This window comes from Sturnus vulgaris, chromosome Z (assembly GCF_052056855.1).
Source record: "Sturnus vulgaris isolate bStuVul1 chromosome Z, bStuVul1.hap1, whole genome shotgun sequence".
Classification (NCBI taxonomy): Eukaryota; Metazoa; Chordata; class Aves; order Passeriformes; family Sturnidae; genus Sturnus; species Sturnus vulgaris.
The window spans coordinates 4,721,540-4,748,110 of record NC_142283.1 but is presented as its reverse complement, the minus strand read 5'-3'; the positions used below and the strand labels follow the sequence as shown (position 1 = coordinate 4,748,110).

At 47.5% G+C, this 26,571-nt stretch overlaps 2 protein-coding genes across 2 annotated transcripts; one reads left to right on the top strand and one right to left on the bottom strand.

The window, feature by feature from the left end:
* Positions 1 to 527: 527 nt before the first annotated feature.
* LOC148219599 (serine/threonine-protein kinase PAK 3-like) lies at positions 528 to 26,571 on the top strand. Its single transcript, XM_088155855.1, has 6 exons — positions 528 to 577; positions 1,234 to 1,349; positions 2,031 to 2,132; positions 2,584 to 2,774; positions 24,963 to 25,100; positions 26,476 to 26,571. Exons 1-6 carry the CDS (start codon positions 528 to 530, stop codon positions 26,569 to 26,571), a joined length of 693 nt encoding a protein of 230 aa, XP_088011981.1.
* LOC148219600 (uncharacterized) lies at positions 14,896 to 18,662 on the bottom strand. The gene is made up of 6 exons (XM_088156297.1): positions 18,584 to 18,662; positions 18,161 to 18,198; positions 17,608 to 17,742; positions 15,653 to 15,787; positions 15,035 to 15,379; positions 14,896 to 14,904 (listed from the first exon to the last, which is right to left on the bottom strand). The coding sequence occupies exons 1-6, from the start codon at positions 18,660 to 18,662 to the stop codon at positions 14,896 to 14,898; spliced, it is 741 nt and encodes a 246-aa protein (XP_088012423.1).

The window sequence follows — 26,571 nt, the reverse complement described above, 5'->3', positions numbered from 1 at the left end:
TTCTGGCTGTCAGTGAATACATCAGAATGTTACTGGTAGTTCCTTAGCCCCCTGCAGTGCTGCACTTGGGAACTGCACATAGGGAGATATCTGCAAGGCGTCCTTAAAAGCCCCAAGCCCTGCTTAGAGCCCAGGATGTATCCAGAGAGTACCAAGGCAGAGATGACTTCTGAATCCCAGACAGAGCAGCAGAGAGTGTGGGCAGAGCTTTGTTACTTTGTGTGGTCAGAAATCTTTGTTACCAAATGGACAGGGCAAAACATCAATGGCCATGTGTCCTGTAACTGGCCCCCAAGGGAGGAGAGAAATGGGCTGTTGGAATGTCAGTTCCTAATTACTCCAATGTCTAATCACAAGGCACTTTGAATCAGCTCAGCTGTGCCATTGCAAAATCGCTCACTCCATGTGCTTTCTGCTCTTATGCCACCAACTTCTCAAGTTACTGATTTTCAATGTCATTTTAGATGGCCATAAAGAAAATAAATCTTCAAGGACTGACAAGTAAGGAAGTAACCATCAATGAACTCATGGTCATGAAGAAGAATAGGAATCCCAACCTGGTCAACTATTTAGACAGGTGAGTTGTTGTTCTTTTGTCCCATGACTGTTTGTTTACATACTGCAAACACACAAGGTAAAAACCCACTTTGGTCCCTGGCATAAAATAGAGCTGTTAATTATTAGTACATTATTATTGTTTTGCTCATCATCAATGGATGGGAAGAGAGTGCATCTTGTCTGCATGAGTCTTCCCTGGCACGTGTAGTTTGAAAAACATTCAATAACCTGGATCAACCATATCTTACTAAATCAATAGCCTGTAGGTTCACTGCCTTCATGTTGTTATGGGGCGTCTTTTATTTCAAATGTGTTCTTACACGCATATAAACTACCAAGGATTTCCCTTGGATTGTGTTCCCTCTTTTCCATTGCTGTGCATGCCAGGGGCACTAGGTGCGTTTTTTCCAGAAACACACAGTGTGACAGGGTTTTTATCTGTTACTGAACTACCCTTTTCATTTTCTGACCATCTAACACATCTCTTTTTCACAGATGTGTCATTCTCCTTGAGTCTGCACAGATTGGAAACACTGCACAGCCTAGAGGGAATGTCTATTCCTTTCGTTGTGTCCTCATCACAAAGAGACCCGGGAACAACAATGACGCTGGTCTTTTCCAAACAGCAACACAGCCATGCACGTTCATATCCACAGCCTTGTTTCCTTCTTTCAGCTACCTTGTGGATAAGCAATTCTGGCTGGTGATGGAGTACATGGATGGAGGCACTCTGAGAGATGCCATCAGCAAGATGTACCTGTCTGAAGATGAGATGGCAGCTGTCAGTCGGGAGGTCAGGGATTCCACCTGTGTTTCCAAGGACTTGGTCAGGATTGTTTGGGAAACTGGGGCTCAGAACTGCAGAGATTTCATGTGCCAAGCTTTGTTCCTGTGTTGCTGGTATGCTATAGGGAAGTAAAAGTATCTCAATTGTACCTCTGCCCCAGAACTCACTGTTCTCTATTCCTGTACTCTGATCTCCTGCTGTTGCATTCTCACTATGCCTCTTGTATTTGTATTGCTGTTAGTCAGCCTGCCTCTCTAAATGTTTACCTCGAGCCTGTCTGCACTGCATTCCTTGTCTGTAAAAACAAAGCTGCTGCTGGCAGGATTTGAAACAAACAGCAAAGAAAAAAGAGAAACTCAATTCTCACAGTCCTCAGCTGAAGAGGATAGTAGTGCACCCAAAATGCTGTTGACTTCTGAGCACATCCACTGCAGCAGCAGTCATTCTGGCTGGTTTGCAGGGCACAGTCTACAACAGCAGTTTCTGTTGCTCTTCCAAAAGCTGACATGCCTTTCCTTAGAAAGGTCCTGCTCTGCTGGTGTTGGAGCAGCAAGTTCTTCCTCTCACTGGCACTGTGTTCTGCCATTACTCCCCATTCCCCTGGAAAGGGAACCATTTCGAGTTGTTTGCTTTCTTGGGAACTCACATGACTAATTTTTGCCCTCCTATTTCTGTTTTCCTTCCCAATGCCTTCAAGGACTCAATTTTCTTCACATAAACCGTGTGATCCATCAAAATGTGAAGAGCAGCAACATCCTTCTGAGAACCGATGGCTCTGTCAAGCTGGGTCAGTATATTCTTGGTCAGGGGCAGAGTTCTAGGGATGTGGGGTGTGGGGCTGCTTTGAGTGACTGCCAGCTCCCCAAAAATGCTGCTGGTGGGAGTGCAGGGGCCCCTGCTTTGAGCTGAAGGCACAGCTGCAACATGCACAGAGGTATGATAGGGAAGCACAAGCAGTCAAGAGTGGCATTGGTCTGTGTGTGTCCCTTCCAGAGGGAGGGAGATACAATGTAAACCTTCAGGGGAATAAAGGCCACTGCTCTGAGCAGCGTTTAAAATCCTGGGTTTTTTTGGAAGTGGCCAATTCCCTGCTCCTTGTCTAAAGCCCTAACGAAACTGAGCATGGCCAGTTCTCCAGGAGATTCATCAACAGCTCATTCTTAGAGTGAGAGTGGGGAATTCTTTGGCTTGGTTTCCTATTTAGAGCTGGCTTTCATGGTGTGTTGTTTTCTCCACAGCTGATTTTGGCCTCTTTGCTCAGCTCACCCCTGAGCAGAGTAGACAGAGCTCAGTGGCCGGCGCTTCTGGGTGGATGGCACCTGAAATCATGACAGGTCAACCATATGGCCCCAAAGTGGATATTTGGTCTTTTGGAATTGTGGGAATTGAAATGGTGGAACGAGAAGTTCCTTGCCAAACTTCTGTCTGGGTGAGGTGCAAATACTCACTGATCCCACTGTCTTTCTCACCTGTCCCATGTCCTGGGAGCCACTGGACAAAATCCCATTGCCATCTGCTGGCACCACTTCCACCAAGGTGCCTTTCTAAAAATGTCCCTGCAGCTCATCAGTATCTGCTGTACTTTTGGTGGCCTCAGAAGGGAAGTGGCAGGTAACCAGTTCAGCAACGTGCCATTTTTACCTCCAGCCATGCCTGACATTTCTCATTTGCTTTTTGAACACTGTTGGAGCTCTGTTCCTGAAGGAAAGCAATTTTTTCGTGAAATGGTTAGATAGGTGATAAATATCTATCAAAATGGAGGTTGAATCCTCTGAGGTTCAATTTTATAGAAAAAGAAAGGAAAAAGAAAAAAAAAGAATTAGATAAAAATGACCCACCAAAGCTGTGCCCAAGTAGTTGTGCTTGCTTTTTCCTTTTTTAACCACAGTGTGGGACACATATTGAGAAAGTAAGAAAATTACAGCCTGAAAAATATTCCAGGCAGGAGCTTTTCAGCTCTGTTCCCAGCCGATAAGCTGATCCATCTCAAGGCTAGGGAGAATTTCTCCCAGGGTGATAATTTGGTCAAAATAAAAAGGAATTAATACCAAAATAGAACACCTGTTATTGTGCATGACCAGGCCCTGGGAATGGGGTGTCTTCTCTCTGAACCAATCACCTTCTCTCTACCCTTGGAATTGCGAGTCATGCTATAAAAGCAAGTGTGTTTCTGAATAAACTTGTCTCTTTCTTCCTGTCATGAAAGACGACCATGTAGCTGTGCATCTTATTTCCGCCGCACTTAAAGGGTTAAAACCCCTTTCCACAGCCACAGGAACGTGAGAGGAAAGCATGATAAATGTGAAGGGGAAAGCATGAGAAATGTGAGAGGAAAAGGGTGGGAAACATGAGGGGGAAAGTGAGAAATGTGAGGAGAAAATTTTGAGAAACATGAGAAAAATGAAGGCAGAAAAGGGCAGGGTATGTGAGAGAAAAATTGTGAGAAACATGAGGGGAGAAAAACAACAGGAAACGAGTGGGATGGTGTGGAAATGTGAGACAAAAAGTGTGAGGAGAGTGACCTAAAAAGGGTGGAGGAAATAAGTAAAATTTGGGAGGGAAACATGACGGGAAAACTGTGAGAATTGTGAGTGGGAACAGGTGAAAACGTGAGAGGGAAAAGGAAAAGAAATGTGAAGAGAGAAAAGGGCAGGAGAGCAGGCAGTATTGGCATAACAGCTGTAATAATTCCTAACACATTCCCCCATACATTCGCCTATTTGGACAAGCCCAGGGCTTCTCTCTATCTGTGTCTCTGCCTCTGCCTTTATTCCTATTTGGTAGCTGTTATGAATGGTTTTCTATTTTTCCAATTAATCAAACAACAAAGATTAAACGTAACAACAAATTTTTAATAGTAACAATTATAAATGAATACAATCAAAAGTATTAAAGATGATTACAAAAATTATTGAAACTGAATGCAATCTAAGTAAAGTATTACAGTTGTATAATTTGGGATGGATAAAATTTGAGAGTAAGTGTTTTAGTATAATTGAGGTTCGTATAAAGCATAAGCAAAACCGACCGGGGAGGGGCCCCCTCTGACCGGGGATACGGGGAGTGGCTCCCATTCCTCACGTACCAAAGCATCCAGGCTAACAATCCCACTTATATACTGTAGGCTACAGAAGTTTCTAGAAAGCTCCTCCTAGTTTCTATTCCTAAAATCTAGGTCACTGTGTTGTACGACGCATGCTCTACTAATGGCTTAGGGGGTCTCTCATCCTTTTGAGGGTCTTATTTCCGATGAAGGCCCATCATCATCATCAGTGACCGAGGTGTGACCTGCAGGTAGCGCAGGCGCCCTGTGTGACTGAGCAGATGTTTTCCATAACATGACTCTAATTAAGTCCCATGCTTGGAATCATTCCATTTTTGCCCATTTCAAGGTTGAAGCTGTATTTCTAGATGCTGTTTGTCGGACCTACGTCCTTCTACTATTCTTGTTTGACTTTCTTCCAACCTCCTTCTTCAACTCCCAACATCTGGAAGATGTCCTTTGCCCTGTCTCACCCATCTCCCCCCTCACTCTCTAACAATTGTCTTCTATTGATCTAAATACAATTTTGCTAATATAGTTACAATTTAATTAGCACGAATCACATTTATCACAGTAGCAGTCGAACAGGCAGGATTTGCCTGCCTGCAGGAGCTGCTCCAAGCTGGGCATGTGGCTGGCGGTGCTGATTTCCAGAGGCTTGTGTCTCCCCGGTGAAGCCAAGGCGGGAGCGGGTTGAAAGGTGCTGGCGCTGCTGCTGCTCTGTGCCAGAGAGCCCCGGCTGGGCAGGGCACGGCGCCCACTGCGCTGCGGGCTCTTTCACCTGCCACAGCTGGGCACACCTGGGAACACGTTATGACGACTTGGGGGAAAACCCAGGGCTTTGTGGGGACTGCATTGCTCTGCACACACGCAGGCCACCTGTGGCACAGAGCTTTGGCCCCTAAAAAAGGGAAACGAGAGGGAACGGCTGGGAAAGGTTTAATTTTCACCTTTCAGTAGAAGTGACTACAATGGAGGTTACCCAGCAGGGCCCCATCCCCAGTGCCAGCTCAGCGTGAGAAAGGAGGCATGACTTTATTTCAGTGCTGGGTGCGTGGGGGATCACTTTTCTAACACCTGCTCCCTCAGAAATCTCACCTACTAGTTTGCAAACATGGAACTAAGTAACACTTTGCTGAAACTCACAGGCTAAACATTCCCTCAAATTACTTGGCATATTTAAATCACTTCTCAGAAGTTACTGACAGGAGAGTAGGGGTTTCTTGAGGGTCTCTGGTGGTCATTTGGGGAACATCCCATTCCTCAAATTCTCCTCTGATGGCCAAGAGCCTCCTCAAGCCACTTTCTTCCCCTTGAATGCATTCTAGCTACCTTCTTAGGAGGACCACGCTCTTTATTCTCAAGGCTAAGATAGCCACTTGCACACATTAGTCACTGCACTGAAGGAATAGAGGGCTCAACACTGTCTGTTAAAGGAATTCATCATTAAACATCTTCAAAACACCTTTTTTCTCTGGGAATTGCACACGAGCATTTTGTCAAGGCACCTTGAAAATGCTTCTACAGACTAAAACCATTTTGCTTACTTCCTTCAGAAATTAATAATGAAAATACAAATTCAACCCTTCTGCAACCCTTCTGCTCCATTCCAAATCACTTCACTACTCAAGCACAAGCCTCAGACTCATCCCCAATTCCCTCTGTGAGATATGAGGTAATATTTTCCTGCAGCTGAAAGGTTGTCAGAAAAAAGAATGAGAGCCGTTGGTTCTAGGTGTTGTTATTTCTGGTTTGGAGTTGTTCTAGTTAATTTCTTGGGTGTTGCTGTGAGCTGAGAGTGGGGCGAGGTTGAACACCAAACCAAAAAGAAAGTAGGATAAGAGGGCAGGGGACAGACAGAAAAGTAGGTGGTCAGGAGAGAATGTAAGTTCCCTGGTGTGCAGCCAATGGGAAAGGGGACAGTGACCGCCCCCAGCCAGGAACGGCAATAAAAAGCAGCATTTTGTAGGAGTGTGTGTGTGTTCGGCTTTTGGGGGAGGGACACACACACTCAGCTCAGCTGAATCCATACTAGGAAACAGTTCTCTTTTGCTTTGATGAGTTTGTCCCATTTAATTGTATCTAAGAGTTGGTTCATTTCTAACTTGTCTGTCCCAGCAGCTCAGAGCTGCATTGCACAGTGCTTGCTGTGCTGCAGAGAGCACAAAGCAGGCTGGCCTGGTGCCCCTGAATATTTCTGCAAAGCACTCTGCATTTCACACCTTTGCTGTGGCTCCGTGCACAAGTCCAGGATTGCAGGCGCTTCCTCGCAGGGCTGTGTGAGGCACTGTCTCCTGCAGCTGTGACCTGACAAGCTGTCCCTGCCTCCCGCTGGCCTCGGTTCCCCTGGCACAAGTGCCGTGCCTGAAGGACGCTGCCCTGTGCTGGAGCCTGCGGAGCAGCCCGGCTCCCTGCCCCTGTGCCCAGAGTGCTGCACACACTGCTGACCTTGCCCAGGAGTTACAGGGCAGCCGGCCCAAGAGGGGCAATGCTCAGCCAGGGCACCAGCCCTGGGCTGCTCTTTGCCTTTCTCTCCTGCTGGCCACACTCCAGGGGGCCAATGCCACCAGTCTGTGCTGTGCCCAGCACGGCTGCGCTTCCCCTGGGGCCCAGCCAGCTGCCAGCTTGGCTCTGAGAGCAGAGGATTCGCCCGGTGCCAGGAGGAGGCACCCAGGGCCGGGCTGCTGCCTCTTGCAGCTCCAAGGGCCTCCTTCCAGCCTGCCTCTGCCCACTCACGACTGAAGGCCTGCACCTGCACAGGGTGATTTGGCTGCACCACTCCTTTGGTTTTGCCTGCAAGTTCCATTTCCCCTTCTGTCTCAAAAAGAAGCACCAGGGCTGGGCAAAACCTGGCCATTAGGCCATATTCCAAAGGCACTGTGGTCCAGAGAGGATGAATAAAGAAGAGCCTTCCCCACTTTTGAAGCACACCAAGGAAGCCAGAAATGTCACTTTGCAGCATGAAGAAACAACTGATAATTCAGAAAGAAATGTTGAACTTTCTCACAGGCTCAGAAGAAGGGGTATCTTCCAAATGAGTTGAGGTTTCAGAAACTTTATTTCTTTTCAATCCTACTCTATATTCCTACTCTAGGCTCGTATTGGAGAAAATGGTCCTAAATGGATTGCCACTCTCCTCCTCCTTCCACTTCTTCAGTGACAGGATCAGTGGCACCAGGCTGGATGCAGGCTTGGCCGATGTTACAAATTGATGCTGTAAAAAGGGAAAAAGAAAAAGAGCAATGGACTATGACTTTCCAAACTTGGTGTTTTAAAGGTAGGGGAAATATTTTTAAGTGAAAAGGGGATTGAGTATTTCTAAGAACCATGATGCAACACTGCTCATTGCAGGTCACTCACGTGGACCAGATGACCTTTGCACCTCCCTACCAGCCCAGGCTAGGACTCCTCATTATTTTCATTTGAAAAGCACAAGATTGGAGGTGAGGAGGTGGGGCCTGATCTGATGCCTTGGCCTCCAGTGGAGGAGGAGCCCATCCCACGGACACTCTTTCACCTGCAGCCCCTTTGCATTTTACCTGCAGGAGCTCCTTGGCAGACCAGCGCCGAGCCTCGTCTGTCTGCAGGCAGCAGCTCAGGAAGTCCCGCAGCAAAGGCGAGAAGAGGTTGGGCTGCTGCAGCTTTGGTCTCCCTCCTGTGGCTATCGGGAGTTGAGGCTGGAGAAAAAGGAAACACGAGGCTCAGCCTGCTCCTTTCACATCTGTCACTGCTCTCCCAGATGCCATTGTTTAACCTGCACTCTGCACTGGCAGTTTCTGCCCTGGCAGAGAGGCTGAGATGACTTTCCTATACCAACAAAACACTGAAAGCCCAAAGCAGCCACAGCTTTTCCAACATGCAGGGGATCTCACCTTGGCAGCTGATCTCATTGGCTAACCTTGTTAGTGGGAACTACATCAGCAAAAGCACGTTTAGTTCTGTGAAGGTTCACACCAGTTTGACAGGCTATTTGGAACAGGGACTTTTCTTTAACTGTTTTCAAGTATTATATAAAAGGGAGTTATTGCTCAGATAAGGAACCAACACTTGGAATCTCAAATTCAACACAGATACATTAAGATGCATGCACAAATGTACTAGGATGAAAATGCCTCTTTAGGCACATAGGATCCACCTGCAGCTCTGTCTCTCAGCAGTCTGAAAATTTCAGCTTCCAGTATGCAGAAAAGAAAAGCTTTCCATGTTCTAAACAGCAGAAGTGCCATCCCTTTGGTAATCCTCTGCTCTTTTGGATATTCATGTGAATGCATTAATGGTATGCCCATCCCAGAAAGTGCCAGGAAACAAATGAGAGGTTTGGCAGGCTCTCCCCATCACCATGCTCTGGCTTGATGTGGAGAACGTGGCTTGGGCTATGAAAGAAATATGGTCATTAAGGGTTTCTGCAACACTGCATAAGAAGCAGAAGAGACTCTATGGACTTTATTCCCTCATGCCCAGCTTTCAGGCAACATTCCCATGACAAGAAAGTACACAGGGTGTGCACTTAATCTCTAAAAAACCACTGTTTTAGAAACTTTGTTTAATTTGAGTTTCTTTCCTTCATTTCTGCAGAGGTAACACCAGCTCTGAGACTCATGTTTTGTGATATTAGGTCCATCTGCACAGCCAAAAGAGCTGGAATGACTTGAAACTCAAAGCAGAGTGTTGCCTGAAAAGAGCTGGGGAGTGTTTGTGTGTGGTAAGGCTTGAGTTCCTCAACTGAACTGAATCAATTACCAGCCACTGAACCAATGAACCAAACTACAGCACATGCTGATGTGCTGCAGGGACATTTTTAGAAGGTGACCTTGGTGGAAGTGGTGCCAGCAGATGGCAATGGGATTTTGTCCAGTGGCACACAGAACATGGGACAGGGGAGAAAGACAGTGGGATCAGTGAGTATTTGCACCTTACCCAGACAGGAGTTTGGTTCCAGTCAGGAACTTTTTGTTCCACCATTTCAACTCCCACAATTCCAAAAGACCAAATATCCACTTTGGGGCCATATGGTTGACCTGTCACAACTTCAGGCGCCATCCACCCAGAAGTCCCAGTCACCGAGCACCTTTGATTCTGCTCAGGGATGAGCTGAGCAGAAAGGCCAAAATCAGCTGGGGAGAACAAGAAATACTGTGCAATTAGAAAACCAAGCAAAAGAACTCTCCACTGTAGGTCTGAGAGTGCACTGTTCAGACTCCCTTCCCTGCTAAAATCTGTCCCTGCTCTGTTTTCTCAGGGCTTTAGCCAAGGAAATATGGAATTGGCCATTTCAAAAATCCCCAAGTTTTTTACTCTGCCCCAAGCAGTGGATTTTATACCCCTGAAGCTTTAGATTACAACTCCATCCCTCTGGAAGGGACACACCCACAAAGCAGTGCCTTTCTGGACAGCTTGTTCCTTGTGATGCCTCTGTGCACGTTGCAACTGTGCCTTCATTTGCAGCAGGGGCCCCTGCACTCCCACCAGCACCACTCTGGGGGAACTAGCAGTCACTCAAAAGCAGCTCCACACTTCATATCCTCAGAACTCTGCACCTGACCAAGAATGTACTGACCCAATTTGACAGAGCCATCGGTTCTGAGAAGGATGTTGCTGCTCTTCACATCTCGGTGGATCACTAGATTTGAGTGAAGAAAATCCAGTCCTTGCAGGCACTGAGAGAGAAAACAGAAACAGGAGGGTGTCACATTACTCACTTTTCAGAAGCAAATGCCATTTGGGGTGAACTATTATCTTTTTCAGCTGAGGTCTGAGAGAAATGAGTATTTTTCTTTGCCATTGCTTTCAAATTCTGCCACCAGTAACTTTGCTTTTACAGGCAAGGAATGCAGTCCAGACAGGCTCGAGGTAAACACATAGAGAGGCAAAGTGGAGAACAGCAAATACAAATACAAGAGACAGAGCAAGAATTTAACAGCAGGAGATCAAAGTAGAAGAACAGAGTACAATGAATGCAGGCACACTGCCACGCAATTCACTTGAAATGCTCTTGCTTGCACATAGCATTCTAGCAACACAGAAACAAAGCTTGGCACATGAAATCTCTGCAGTTCTGAGCCCCAGTTTCCCAAACAATCCTGACCAAGCCCTCGGAAGCACAGGTGGGATCTCTGACCTCCCGACTGACAGCTGCCATCTCATCCTCAGACAGGTACATCTTGCTGATGACATCTCTCAGAGTGCCTCCATCCATGTACTCCATCACCAGCCAGAATTGCTTATCCACAAGGTAGCTGAAAGAAGGAAACAAGGCTGTGGATATGAACGTGCTTCACTGTTGTTCCTGGGTCTCTTTGTGATGAGGACACAGTGAAAGGAATAGACATTCCCTCTAGGCTGTGCAGTGTTTGAAGTCTGTGCTGTCTCGAGGAGAATGACACATCTGTGAAAAAGAGATGTGTTAGATGGCCAGCAAATGAAAAGTGCAGTTTAGTAACAGCCCAGATAAAAACCCTGTCACACATGGTATTTCTGGAAAAAAAGCACCTAGTGTCCCTGGCAGGGACAGCAATGGAAAAGAGGGGACACAATCCAAGGGAAATCCTCTCTAGGATGATTCATCAGCATGTAGGAGACTTGAAAAAAAATCAAGCCCAACACCATGGAGGCGGTGAACTTACAGGCTACTGACTTACTACAATGGAGTGGATCCAGGTTTTGAACAATTTTTAAACTATCTGTGCTGGGGAAGACTCATGCAGACAAGATGTACTCTCTTCCCAGCCACTGGAGATGAGCAGAGAAATGATGATGCAATAATTAACAGCTCTATTTTCTGCCAGTGACCAATGTGGGTTTTTGATCTCTCATGTTTGTGGTACATAAATGAACATTCATGGAGTAAGACCATAACCACTCACCTGTCTAAATAGTTGACCAGGTTGGAATTCCGATTCTTCGTCATGACCATGAGTTCATTGATGGTTACTTCCTTACTTGTCAGTCCTTGAAGATTTATTTTCTTTATGGCCACCTAAAATGACATTGAAAATCAGTAACTTCAGAAGCTGGTGGCACAAAACCACAGCACACATAGAGTGAGTGATTTTGCAGTGACACAGCTGAGCTGAGCCAAAGTGCCTTGTGATTAGACATTGGAGCAATTAGGAACTGACATTCCAACAGCCCATTTCTCTGCTCCCTTGGGGGCCAGTTACAGGACACATGGTCATTGATGTTTTGCCCTGTCCACTTGATAACAAAGATGTCTTTACTGTCACCCACAAAGCTCTGCCCACACTCTCTGCTGCTCTGTCTGGGATTCAGAAGTCATCTGTGCCTTGGTATTCTCTGGATACATCTTGGGCTATAAGCAGGGCTTGGGGCTTTTAAGGACGCCTTGCAGATCTCTCCCTATGTGCAGTTCCCAAGTGCAGCACTGCAGGGGGCTAAGGAACTACCAGTAACATTCAGATGCATTTGCTGGCAGCCAGAAATGAGAATACAGCTCTGAAGCTGTAGCCCCAAAGAGCAGGGAGATGCTCTAAGGCACCACCTTTGTTTTAGCAATTGAGAGCGAGTGAGCGCGTCCTTCTCTGAAAGGAACCGCTGCCCTCCTCGCCTTCCTTCTGGCAGCTGAGAAGGACAAAGACTGTCCCAAAGGCAATTTCCAGGCTGGCACCAGTCTGTGCTTCTTGTGCCTTTGCTGCACAGCTCTACCCAAAGCTCCAGCCACAGCTCACACCAGAGAGGAAAGCCCTCAAGGGCTGCAGCAGAGTCTGCAGGGGCTGTTGACATTTACCTCTTCTCCTGTGGCAGTGTCAAATGCTCTACAAACCTCTCCAAAAGTCCTAGAAACAAAACAAAGCAAAGAAAGAGAAGCCATTTAGAGCCTAGAGTGAAAGCCAGGCCAGACAGGAGATCTGTGCTGTCAGTGCCTAAAACCTGCAGGATGCAGGAGGGCTCTGCCAGAAGGCAGCTCTTGCATTTTCCTCTCAAGTGCATGAGCACTGGGTCTGTTCCTGGAGTGTTGGTGTTTACTGCCTCAGCTCAAAAGGAGAGATTATTCTTCCATCTGGGGTTTCAGTTTCTAAACTGTGCAGTTCTTATCCTGACCATGGAGTATTTCCTTCAGCAAACTCTTGGAAAGAAATGTTCCTGAGAACTGTTTTTTGACAACTATGATAGGGGCACTGTTGCCCCTATGATAGGAGTAGGTTGCTCTTTCTGAAAATGAAGATTGAAGTATCTTTGACCATACCTTCTGACCACACTTAAAAATTCTGACTGGCACTCAGAAGTGGAGCAGTCTAACCCAACTGTCTAAATGAATATATGATTGCAGCTCGCCTGACTTCACACTCGATACACATTCTACCAGCAAATCACCTGGCCCACGTGCATGTAGAAGTAACTGTGTTTGGACTCACCCGCTGCCAATATTTTCCAGTTCAGTGTATTTCATCACAGGATTTCCCATATTCACCATTTTCCCTGAAGGAAACAAAATGCAAGATGCTCACTTGAAAGCAGAGATCCCAGTTTCCAGGAAATACAAAAGGCAGCCCCACTGTCTAGGTCTCTGAGCCCTTTGTGGTCAGCTAGGTGACAACAATGACAACAGCAACAACAATAACAACAGCAACAAGACAGGCAGCTCTGCAGCACAGATGGCCAGCACAGAGACTGATTTTGGACAGTCCTTTGAAGAGCTCTCTTGCTAGGAAGCAATGCACAGGGAGATACAGGAGAGAAGGGCATTTTCTGCACCTTGCAGCAGTTTGCCAGAAGAATGCCTTTCTGTTTGTAAACCAGAGCAGCTCATGCTATAGGTAATCACAACGGGGCTTTCAGCATCAGGATCCTCACCCTTTATGAGCAGGCTAAACTCAAAGATGCCCTAGCCCGTGCCCCATGCGAAGAACCACACTGCTTGTCTTCACCCTGGCAGCGTGGATCAGTCACTCGCGTTGGGCTCGCCCTCTCAGCACTGCACATGTCCCCATCTTCCCAGCGCGGCAGAGTGGGCAAGGACAGCAGTGCTCCTCAGGCGCCGGTGTGACACCGACAGTTGCCCAGAGGAGATGGTGACCCTCTGGTGAGTCCAGGCCCTGCCATGCAGAAGCCAGCCCAGACAAGGGGCTGCTGCCTCGGGGCAGCTCTGCTCTGCAGCAGCCAGGTAGCAGCGGGACTCTCCCAGCTAAGGAAGGCTCCAGCCTCTGCAGTCACACCAGCCATCAGGGGCAGGGCAGCTACAACAACAAGGCTGGCAAAGCCCAAGTAGGAGCACTGACAAGCAATGGGAAGAAGCCACAGTCAGCTTGAGCCCCTTACAATCTGCTGCCCCCATTCAGGACACAACAGGATTGGCTTGGAGATCAGACACACTGAGGTGCAGATCAATGCCCTTCTTGTCCCAACAGGTGATGGTAGACACAGAATCAACTGGGCTCTGTTCTCAGCCCTACCAGGTCTTATGTGAGAGCACAGAACTGGCAGCTGTTATGGTCGAGAAGCAGATTAACTGAGTTATGCTTCAGAATCACAAAAGGCTTGATGTGTTTTCCTAGAGACTGATCTGAGTTGGGCCAACGGGCAGGATTTGAACAGACATGGGAATGACTGGGAATCAGGTATGAAAAAGAGCCATGGATCTGAGGAATATATAGCAGAGGGGCTGGAGGCTCACTCCTGAGAAATGCCTACAGTGCAGTTTTATCTGATCACACCACATAGCTGTTTCTCTTGGACATATCCTTATAAACATAAAACTAGGATATTAAATACAGATCGTTATACAGGTATCTTGTTTCTCTTTGAGGGCACAGTAAAAACGCATCTGGCTCTCTATTTGTGCTGTCACTTGATGTTCTTTCAAAGGAGTTCTCCTTTGAGGAGGACAAAAATGTAATATTCTCATAAAAACAAACTGTAGATGTAGTAGTGGTATTTATAACAGTCCATGACACCAGTAACACACCTGCAGCAGGAGAGCTCCTTTGGGATGGAGGACAATAAAAACCAACCCCACAAAAATAAAACCACACCCAAAAAACTTCCAAAAGCAAATTTTAAAAACCCCAAGCCAGTCTGAGCTGCCCTCAGAGGCAGCAGGAACACCCAGGACGCTCTTTTGCTGCCTCAGAGCACAGCAGTTCCTCTGGGGAGTCCAACACCAAACTCAGGAGGAACATTTGGTACAGCTATGCTGACACATGCACACAACACACTGTCCCTCAGACAAGAAATACACCAGACTTACTCAGTAGCTCCAGGTACTTCTCCTCAAGCTCCTGTTTCTGAGCAGCTGCAGCCACACTGGATCTAAACGAGCTGAAAAGGCTCCACTTCTCAGGCTGGGGACTGGGAGTGTCATTAAACAACATTGCTGCTGCAGCAGGTTCCATGTCAGAGCTTGTGTAGATCTGGGAGAAGAAACGAGTTTATGTCAGAAAGGCGGCTGGCAGAAATTAGCCTGAGATCCCATTTCAAATGCAAGCCTTTAGGAAGGTGCTGTAAGCCACATCCAGGGCAGCAGCTGAGATTCAGCAGCCCAGGAAGTCCTTCAGAGCAGCTGTGATAGAGACCAAAGCAGGATGGCACTCAGAGGCATCACCCAACCCTCTGCTGCTCTGTAGAGGAAAAGAAAGAAGGGCAGAAACCACCAGTTTGGTGACTGCAGTGGTTATCACTCTTTCACTCACTGTCTTTTCTAGAGCCTCTTGCTCCTGAAGGAGGAGATTAATTTTCTCTTTGACGATTTTCATTTCTTCCTCTAGCCTCTTCTCCCTTGCCTTGAGCATAGCCTGAGTTTCCTGCAGCTCTCTGTGCAGCTTCTCACTGAAGTTCTGTAAACGGCAAGAGAGAGAAAGTTTCTTGCGTGGAATGACACCCACTCTTATGCTTACCTGGTTTTGTAGATCACCCCTCTGACGATGGAGATTCCAGTGATCTTGTATTCTTCTCATGTCTTCCTTGTTCCTCCTCTTCACTGCCATGGTGGCAATCTGAGGTTTGGGCACCTCTCCTTGTGGCTCTGTCTTGATGTTCTGTACACACAAATGCAGAGCAAATCACAGGGAGCTGCCACCAGGCTCAGCTTTTTCCTCTTTCAGCCTCAAAATCAAATTCATTCTGACACTTCTTTCTGCTACCCTACCCACCTCTGCTTCCATTGTAACCCTCCCATCCCTGATCTCTGCAGATTACAAGGCTCTGTGCTTCCAGTGCCTGTGGCACTCCTGGCCTCCTCAGTCCCAAGAGCTCTGTTTTATGTCCCTGTTCCTGCCCTTCACTCTGTCACCTGCTTGAGCCAGGCTTACCTGGACATTCTCCTCTAGCTCTTCCACCTGCTGCCTGAGCTGCTCTTCCTGCTCTCGGGCTGGGCACAGCTCTCCCTGAGTCTGCCCTGGCACCTCTGATAAAGCAATCTGCTCATGCTCTTGCTCCAGAAGGGCCTGCACAGAAAGCAAGAGAAGGTGGGTTTCAACTTCCCATACAACATTTGTGGGCCAAGTCTCTGAGACTGATGGGCTCACACGTTCCCAAAGCACTGTGCTGCTGCTCCCCTGGCTCATTCTCTGCCCATGGGGAGGCACAGATTCCAAAGTGACACTGGCAGTACAGTCAGGGTCCATCTGGGACTGAAGCTCCAACAGCCTCTCAGGCAGCTGACAGGGAAGGTGTGGCATTTCTCAAGGCTCTGCTGAGGGCCTCCCTCCACTTCTGCTCTGTCCCCTTTGTCTTTCCATGGTGACTGACACCCAGCCCTGTCCCACAGCTCCATCCTGGCTCTGCAGGTGGTTTCCAGTGTGGGCTCACTCCTTGTGACAGACACTTCTGGAGTTCATGTTCTCTTCAGGCCTGCACCACCATTCCTGCCTTTCTGACATCTACTCTCTTGTTAGAAATCTTGCTCAATCAGGAGAGAAGGATGCATGCACAGATCCTCTGATGGAGGTCAGAGAGCTTCCACAGCCACCTTAGTGTATTATATGGAGGAGGACCAAGGTGTTTATTGTCCTTACTTTGTCAACTGAGGATTATCTCACGTACGTATGACCAAAGTCACTAAAATCACCTGGAACATAAGATTATTCCACCTCTCTAGGAAAGGCAGAAACTTACAGGATAAACAGTGGGTTTCAGGGCAGGAGAAGCTGGAGGAGGAGAAGGCCTCTGAGGGGAAAAAACCAACCATTTCTGGAGGGGGAAACTTCTGCCTACTAAGACTTTGTGGACAAAATGTGTCTCTTCTCCTCTCCCACTGAAGGGATTCCTTTAGGTAAGCTTTGCACACCCAACTGTCTAGGTGCACAGCTGGGAAGGTTCAGATAGATAGACAGATAGGTAGATAGATAGATAGACAGATAGATAGACAGATAGATAGATAGATAGATAGATAGATAGATAGATAGATAGATAGATCTATTATAATCTCTCTCTTACTATACTTTCTGGTGCTACACACATCTACACTTAGTACCCAGTGGCCTTCTTGGCCACCTGGGCACACGCTGCCTCATCTTCAGCTGCTGTTGACAGGCACCCCTGGCTCCTTTTGTCCAAGTTGCACATTTGACCTAAGATACAGCATCCGGAATTTCAAGATCTCTTTCCTGTTCTCAGCAGCACAAGACAGCAGTCAAGGACTTACAGCTTTACCCGACTTGGGGCTCCAATGCAGTTTTCAAAACTGCAGACGTCACCACAAAATATAGCAACAGAATCTTGCCTCTCCTAGTTTTTGTCTCAGAATAAGGGTTCAGAAGTGTTTCTTTTGTTTCTTTTGCCACAAGGGACAAGAATGCCCCCCACAGCTTCGTGGACAACACAATCATCTCTTTACAGTTTATCAAAAGCCAAAAGACAGGTGGGCCAAAAGACTCAGTAGAAGTGAAGAATTACTCAAGAAAACTGCAGACCAGTTCCACAGGTGCCAAATACAGGTTTCCAGAAAGGGAAAACAAACAAACAAAACCTTGTGATCTCCAGCACTACCACATGTGCCTTTGGCCATAGCACTGCAGAAGCCAAGAGACAGAGCTTAACTGGGGCAAGGAGCCAGATGCTCACCTAGAGGCACCAGCTCTTTGGTGGCTCAACAAGACAGATCAAAGCCCATTTCCCAGCTCTCGCTGCCTGGCAGGGGAATTGCTAGGTCCTGGCAGGACGCCAGCACTTAGCATCCTCAGCCACCAACAGCAAGTGCTGGCTGGTCAGAAACTTGCAGCTCTGTCTTGCACTAAAGACAGCAGCAGCCACAACTGGCACTTACTGTCTCGGGATATTCAGCTTCTGCTGTGACCACAGTTGGAGGCTTGTGATCATTTTCCTCATCCTTGGTCTCATCTTTGTCCTCTTCTCCAGGAGCAGCAGGAGCCAGAGGGGAGTCTGCTGTGGGTTCTGTGCTCTGTGGAGAGAGAGAAGCATGAGGGACAGGCCATTACCTATCATTTATAATCTTATTTTTGTTCAGCTCTAGAACCAGGTCTACTAAGGATAAACCATAGCAATGGGATTCTAAGTCACTCTGACTAAATTAAAATGGACTGATTCAACAGCACTGAAAATTGCTCTGAATTAGATATTTCACCCTGGTTACTATCAGCAAGCGATGTTCTCTCTGCAAAACCAGGGTTTCAGCTAAAATTAGGAAAATTAGGAAATTGCCAGCAATGCCTTTGTTATTGCTGCTGCACACATGGAAATGGATTTTTTTTTTTAGCCTATCCAACTAGCCCTCCTCACCCTAATGCCACAGGCCAAGCTCACAGCTTCCTTCACAATTCTTAAACACTAGAAACATCAAAGGTTCCTTTCTCACTCACCTCAGGATCGGCACCTCGGAATACATGTGTCAGGTGACCTGTAGTGGGCAAGTAAAATGAAGCAGATTCTTTGAGAAAATTAGAGAGAAAAATAACATTTTTAGAAGGCTTTCTGAGATAGCCTCCCAGTTTGCATTTTCAAAGTTGTCCTGCTTGACCCCGCAAACTGAGGAAATGTCAGACTCTGCTGCCACAGACTTTTCCATGGAGGGAATGCAACCCCTGCTGGTTCCCTTGGAAATGCTGCCCACAGACCCCTGGCTACAGACATCCCATTTTTAGCTGAATATGTTGGCAGAAGCTTTCCCAAAGCAGTGGCATCCCAATGCTCTTTCTGTTTCAAAATCAACCCAATCACTAAGAAAGAGCAGGAAGACATACAAAAGCCAGGTTAGGTTACACCCAAGGAAAATCTCTACTTACATGCCAGGTTAGTCAGGTAATATCCAGAATAAATAAGTCCATAAACTGTGCAAACTGCCTCGATCAGATCCTCAATCATTGTAGCATTGCTGTGCAAGTTTGGAACACAAGAGAAAACAAGTCTCTTGTCATTGTGCAGTTGCCCTCAGATGAACAGGAGGATGCTCCTGCGCTGAGCACGCCCAAGGGCGGCTCTGACACTGAGGCCTCCGTGCCCCAAGGCAACCTTCTGATGTCACCACTACAACGTGGCAACCATGCCCTGACATCACAAAGCAAACGTTCTGCATTAGTCTGTGAATGTATGCAAGCAGCCCAACCTTCCTTACAGCAAACACAAATTAGCCGGGGAAGTTCTCCTCTGTCACAAAGTAGCACGAACTCGCCTGGTGGGCCAAACCCTGTTGTTCAAGGGATCCAAGAATAACTTGGAGACAGAAAACAAAGAGAATTTGTAAGAAGAGTGCAAAGAAAGCTATTCAGTGAAGACTGAATGGATGTAACAAAGTTTCTAAAATGCAACAAGTAGCAGAAGCACAGTAGTTTGCAGAAATTGTTATACAAGCACTTGTCTTAGGGAAAAAAAACTTGATGTTGCTAATAGGGAATCAATCATGTATATTATTGGTTAGCAGACATCTGAACATTTATGTTATTGGCCATCCAGGCTCACGCTATTCTATCCAGATAGTGAAAATATTACACAAGCTGTATACTCTTCTAATAAATATTTCTGGATATGCCATGTCTGGGGACTGTGTATCGTTCATACGTTGCAGTGCCCCAAGCACCTACAGCCTGTACTGCAACTGACCACTGAGATGGGACTAAAGCAAAGGAAATCAGACCTGTGGCCACTGATGCTTCTGACTAAATCCAAGAATGCCTGTTCCTGTACCAAACCTGCTGCACACAGCTCAGCCTGCTGCTTCACTGCTAGGGCATCTCAAAAAAACATGTGGGGCCTGTGCCTCACCCCTGGAGCTCCTCTGGGCACATCTGTGAGCCACAGAGATGGGGTTGGGATGGTCATAAGGAAAGAGAAGGAGAAAGTTACGAAAGAATGTGGGAAGATGTAGAAGGTGGCAGGCGGAGGAAGCCAGTGGGGCCAAGTAAGTAACTTCCATCAAAATTGGGAGCTCCAAGGCAGGACCCCACAAATGTGGTATAGAGACTCATCACCTGTGACTTCTTTCTCAGTTAAAAAGAATAGATAAATATCTGGCCCTTAGCTGTGTGTCTAGGTATGAAGCCATGTTAGATTTTTAAATGTCTCCACACAAGTTTGTCAAGTTTTCTCCAAGCTTCCAAGTTCCCCAGCCCCAGGAGCACTAGTGTCCAGTTTTGTTGGTTTTGCAGGGGTTAGTTTTTGGTGAGGGGGGGGAAGAAGCTAGCCATGGAAGTGATATTTCTGTGAGGAGCTGTTAAAATCTTTCTCCCTGCCTAGTAACACCAATCACTGCCTTGCTCTGAGAATAGGCACACTGCTAAGCCACTTAGAAAAGCTGGTAAAAAAAAGCTGGTGAAAGCTTGTGCCATGCCTGTAGTGATGATGTGACCAACAGCCAGAAGCATGACGAGTGATTCCCCTATGTGGAGCCTGGACAAGATCAACCTTACAGTTCTGCAGAAATCTTTAAAAGCTGTTTCAATTGATAGAACTTGAGAACAAATGAACTTACGAACACCAATTCTCTCCTGAAAAAAGGAAATTCTTTCCTGAGAAAAGGAAAAGGTGGAAACACGTGAAAAGAGCAACATGGTGACACTAAGGTCAGTGCAAAAGAGGGTGGGGAAGAGAAGGCGCTCTGAGCGCCCGAGCTGAAATTCTCCCGCAAGCCGTGGTGAGGAATATAATACAACAAACAATTTCTCTGTAATTCATTAGGTGGGGAGGGGATGCAGAATTCACCTGCAGCCCATGAGAAAAAGGTTCTCATGCTGGAGTGTGTGGATGCTGAGAAGCTGTGATCTGGTGAGAGGCTTGAACAGAGAGAGAGAACCCTTGCTTCCAGAGATAGGAGAAAAAGACCCTTGCCAAGCCATGGGGACAGAGTGGAGCTGCCCCATCTGCCAGGACACTCAGAATGACATGGCTTCTGCTGTGTGACCACCAGTTCTGCCTGGGCTGCATCCAGCAGTGGGCAAAGAGAAATCCCTCGTGCCCACTCTGCAGCAATCCACTAGAGAGTGTCAGGTTTTCTGAGCGGGGTGGACAGGATTACATACAATTTCCCATCAGCTCCCCATGCAGAGTCACCAGAGACCAACAGCCAGGCAGGGAGAGCTCCCCTCCACCTTGCAGAAAATAGCCCCCATGGCCCTTTCATGTCTCCTCCGTGGCCCCCATGGCCCTGTCATGTCTCCTCCATCTTCTCCACAGGGAACACTGTCCCCAGCTGAGCAGGGGGATGCAGGATCAGAGCCTGTGGCCGGCCTGCTGCCCGAGGTGTGGGCAAGACTGTTCCAACAACAGCAGCACCTCCTGGATCCTGTGTGGCCCTGGCTGTGCCAGAGGCTGGCAGAAATCTATGGGTGGAGGGCAGAGGCTGCAGAGGCCTCCATCCTGCACAGCCTTTGTGCCCGTGGTCCGCATGCAGAGGCCTTGGTGGAGGCGCTGCAGCCTCTCCTCAGCCTGGTGCACGGCACCGTCAGCGCCATTGCGCGAGTAGGCCCCGAGCCTGCTGCACTTCCATCACGGCAGAGGACAACGGGCCTGTGGCCAGCACCAGCTCCAGCATCTCCAGCTGCTCTAGCTGCCAGGAGAGGACTCCTGCCACTGGCCCTGCAAGCTTCAACATGGAGCAGGAAGCTGGAATGTCACAGCCGGCCTCCAAGGGAGTCACAGCTGTCCCCAGCCCATACCTGACCCTGCAGGGTGGGACAAGCCCCACTCTGAGAGGAGCCAGAGCAGGCAGCAGTGGCAGATCCGTCTGCCCAGGGCAGCATCTGCAGCCCCTCTGCTCCTGGCCAGGGCAGGGACCACTGTCTCAGGGATTCCCAGCACGCCCAAATGAGGAGAGCCCCCAGATCCCAGGATTCTCTTTAGCCCAGCAAGAGCCCACCCTGATGGTGGCACGAGTGAGACTCCAGGAACCCTTTAGCCAAGAAAAAGTAAATAAATTCTCTTTCTCTGAAAAAGTCCCTAGGTTCTGCTTTCTCCCCTTTCTAATGTCTTTGCTTGATGCCCACAGCCCACCACTGAGGGACCCTGGAGCCCCAGGACCATTTTGGCAGCATTTCCTCACACAGGAAATCCTGCTGCAGCCGTGATGGTGGAAGAGCTTCTGGGAAAGTGGGTGCTGTGCACCGCATGGTTATCCTGGAAGATGTGTCCAAGCTGCCTGCTGACTTACCTGGAATCCTGTAAGGCTTTTGACACAGCTGCCTGTGCAAGGTCCCTCCCCTCAATGAGAGAGAGATGGATTAGGACAAAGCAGAAATCAAACGGAGTGAGGATCAGCAGATCAGAAACCCTGCCTAAAATAAGAAATCAAAATTAATTCTGAGAAGCAGGAGCAGCCATAGCCGTGGAGACAGACCTGGAAGGGTCACCAGAGGCCACCAACTAGACAGGAACAGCTGGCAATGCTCTGAAAACAGCTTCAGATATCTCAGTGTCTTCAGTTCGTCTATTTGTGGGTTCTTTGCTTGCTTGATTGGTTGGTTGGTTATTTGGTTATGTCTTGACTGGCTTATTTCAGATGATTTCCATTTTTATTAGCATCTGTTAGCTGCTGACATTCTGCTTCAGATGTCTAAGATAAACAATTACATAAATAATTTCCTCAAAACAGTCATTTTTATCTTCCTTCTAATTGAATATCTCAATGTTCATTTTAAGAGATATAATCTCTCAGCTACTGTTGAAGAGAGCAGGATTTTTTCCCACTGGAAAACAGTTGATGACACAGTCCCTGGTGAATAACTCAAAATGTTATGTACACTCACAGCAAAGAAATCTATTATTATATATATAATATAGGTACATATATATATTTTATATATATATATATATATATATATATATATATATATATATATATATATATATGTATAGGTACCTGCAGGACATTTTTATCATTAGTACAGGATTTTTATCATTAGTACAGGTATTCAGAAACTGGAAGAAAAAACCCAAATTTAGTTCTCAGTGCAGTATTTGTGACCACTATAGTGATAACTATAACCCTGAAGATTCAGTTAAGTGAATAAATATGAGCTAAATGTTGATGGACCGTAAGATAATTCTGTTACCGTAAAATAGTAAAAGGCTGATATCATTTCCTTAAATACCAACCAACCAACCAACCAAACACACTGTCTTCGTTTTGATTTACTAATTTAAATAAACTCATTTTTCTGTTGTGAGACAGAACCAGGAGCAAAAGAGCAAGGCAGGCCTAAAACTTAAGAGTATATAAAAAAAATTATTAACTATACAAACAAAGGGGGGGAAAAAACCAAATTCAGAATAAGATTTTTTCCATACCACTCCTTCCTTCCTTCCCTCTCCCAACCTTCATAACAACAAAACAAACATAAAACAACTACTTCGGTCAGTTCCCAATTTAGTCTTTTTCAGTTCACTTCCAGAGAAAGAAGCCTCCTCTTGTTGAAGCTGTAGGGATTTTTCCACAAGAAGGAAGAAAACAGTCCTCTCGTGGTTTCATTTTCACGATTTACATCCGCCCTGACCTGCAATCGTGACGCTCCTCCCAACTCCACAGCCTTCCCAAAGCTGTAGATGTGGGCCATGTTTATTTCATGGGGTATTACTTTTAAGAATGAAATGTTCCACAGCAAAGGGTCTCTCCATTTCTTTTTTTTCTATTCATGATTCATCCTCAGAAAACCGAGATCCCCTTCTTTCCTCGAGGCAAAAGATTCTTAACACAGGTACTTTTTGGTCAAATCATCTATCAAATGGAACATTTCCATCCCCCCATGTCTTTCTCCATGGTTTTTAGGGATATTCAGTACATCACTTCATCCCTACAATCTTACAAAAGGATTTTTAGCCATCTTGACAGCATCTCCTCATTCTTCCATCTAAAAAAACTTAGCTCTTGCTTCACTGCTTCAGAAATCTTATTCCCTTTCATATTCAAAGGAAGGCCGGAGGTTTTGCAAATCTTATCTGAGCAGTAAAGAGTTGAAGTTTAACACAACTCCAAGAGTCGGGCCAGGCCCAGGCCGTGCTGGGTGAGGGTGGCTGAGGTGTCACTCAGCCTTTCTGGGGCTGGGCTGCAGCCCCACCCTGCCCATGGCCACCCCTGCTCCCAGACAGGCCCGGCTGCCTCCCCCAGGCCGTGCGGGGGCTGGGCAGGCCTGGCCCTTCAGAAACTGCTCCGAGCCAGCAGCAGGAGCCGGGCCCCCCTCAGAGCCGCGGGCCCGTGGAGGAGGAAGCCGTGAAGGTCTCATCAACGAGCCTCTCCTCCTCCCGGCCATCGGCTCCCCTCGTTTGCAAACGGGGCCCAAGCGGCCTCCCGAGCCTCCCCCCGGCATGGGGGGCAGGGGGGAAGCTCGGGTTGGTGTCACCTGCTCAGCTACAGGAAAGACAAAAAAACAAGTTCCGGATTACCTCCTTTGAAATGTGTTTTCAAGGAGCGAACTAACTTTCTCCCATGGGCTGTTGAAGGGGTCCCAACCCCCACAGAGGAAGCTCCCTCAGAGAGAACTTCTGAGTTTGTGCTTCCCAAGTCAACCCATCACACCCATGAAAAGGTTTCCTTTTGCCACATAAAGAAGCTGAAACTTGCAGACTGCTGAGAAACAGAGCTGCAGGCGTTTCCTCTTTGTGTGCCCAAACAGGCATTTTCATCCCAATACTTGGTGCATGCATCTTTATGTGTCTGTGTTGAATATGACATTCCAAATGTTTGTTTTCTTACCTGAGGAATACCTGGTGGATTTCCTTTCTTTTCTTCCAATTACCATTCTTTTCAAGAACAGGACAAAAAGCTTGATGAGTTTTGGTTTATGGCAGCTGTGCTTAAGGGACCAGCAAGCACTGCAGAGAAGCCTTTCGTGTAATAATTCTTGGAAATAAAGAGTTAGTTAATACAGAAAAGTCCCTCTTCCAAATAGCCTGTCAAGCTGGTGCGAATTCTCAAAGAAGCAAACATGTTTTTGCTGATGTAGTTTTCACTAACTAGGTCAGTCAATGAGATCAGCTGCCAAGGTGAGATCCCCTGCATGTTGGAAAAGCTGTGGCTGCTTTGGGGTTTGGGTGATTTGTTGGTACAGCAAAGTCATCTCAGCCTCTCTGCCAGGGCAGAAACTGCCAGTGCAGAGTGCAGGTTAAACAAAGGCATCTGGGAGAGCAGTGACAGATGTGAAAGGAGCAGGCTGAGCCTCGTGTTTCCTTTTTCTCCAGCCTCAACTCCCGATAGCCACAGGAGGGAGACCAAAGCTGGGGCAGCCCAACCTCTTCTCGCCTTTGCTGCGGGACTTCCTGAGCTGCTGCCTGCAGACAGACGAGGCTCGGCGCTGGTCTGCCAAGGAGCTCCTGCAGGTAAAATGCAAAGGGGCTGCAGGTGAAAGAGTGTCCGTGGGATGGGCTCCTCCTCCACTGGAGGCCAAGGCATCAGATCAGCCCCCCTTTCCTCCTCACCTCCAATCTTGTGCTTTTCAAATGAAAATGGTGAGGAATCCTAGCCTGGGCTGGGCTGGCAGGGAGGTGCAAAGGTCATCTGGTCCAAGTGGCCTGCAATGAGCAGGGACATCTTGAAGGAGATCAGGTTGCTCAGAGCCCTGTCCCACCTGATCTGGGATGGTTCCAGGCATGGGCAACTACCAGCTCTCAGGGCAACTTGTGCCACCGTTGCACCGTGCTCCTAGTAAATAAGTTCTTTCTTAGAGCTACTCTGACTCAATCCTCTTTTTGTTTAAAAATGTTAGCCCACTTCCTATTGCAACTGGACATAATTAAAAAGGTGTCCCATACTCCCTCAGAAGCCCCACTGAAGTTTTGGCAAGTGGCAATAAAGTCTCCCTGGGAGCTATTTTTCGCCAAGCTGAATCACTCCAGGTCTCTCAGTCTGTCCTCAGAAGAGAGGTGCTCTCTCCTCTAACTGTTTCTGTTGCCCTGTTTTGTAATTTGATGGTGTGGTTAGTTTTAGCTAATGGCAAAAGAATTGAAGTAGATCAGTGCTGCATCCAGAGGTGTGAAATGGTGATGGAAGAACCCAAGGAAGCCAGTCCTGGCTGAGCACTCAGAGATTTGGCTGTGGGAAGGAGGGGCTGTGGCAGGCTCACTGTGAGCCTCTGAGGGGCCCTGGTTTGTGCCCCCACCCCACTCTCAGAGGTTTCTGCCACACAAACAGGGACAGCTGAGAGGGACTTGTCCCAGCCCCATCTGCTGCCTGGCATGGTCAAGCGGACAGGACCTGCCCCAGGGTTACTGCCAGCTTGTGTGGCAGAGAGGGAACTGCAGGACCCAGTGCCACTCGGCTGTCCCTGCTGGCAAGGAAGGAAGGAAGGTGCCATCCAGCACAGGAGGGGCAGGGCATGGAAAGGTAGACACTGCTGTGTCCCCCTGTGGAAATTAGCGTGATGCCTGTCTTTCAAAGAGAGGCACCCATGTGAGTCTTTGGAGTTTCCTGAAAGGAAGAAACTCCAAGGACAGAAAGCACCATTTCCAGAGCCCTGGCAGGACAAAAACCCCAGCAAGATGAAGACACCAGAATAAAGAGATGAGTGGGATTCTGGGCCAGGTTTGCCTGTGATGGCAAGGTCTTGCACAGGAAGGTTGAGGTGCAGATGGCCCTGTTGGTTCTCTTTCTGCATCTTTCTGTGAACCAGAGCAATCCTGACTGAGCCTGTGAAGCACTGAGCCTTGAAAGTCATGATTCATTGTTTGTTTTGTTTTTTTTTTTCCCTGTGGACAGCATCCATTTGTAACATCAGCCAAGCCAGTGTCAACCCTGACACCTCTCATCATTTCAGTGAAGAGGAAGAAGAAGAAGAAGGAGACAAGAATTTAA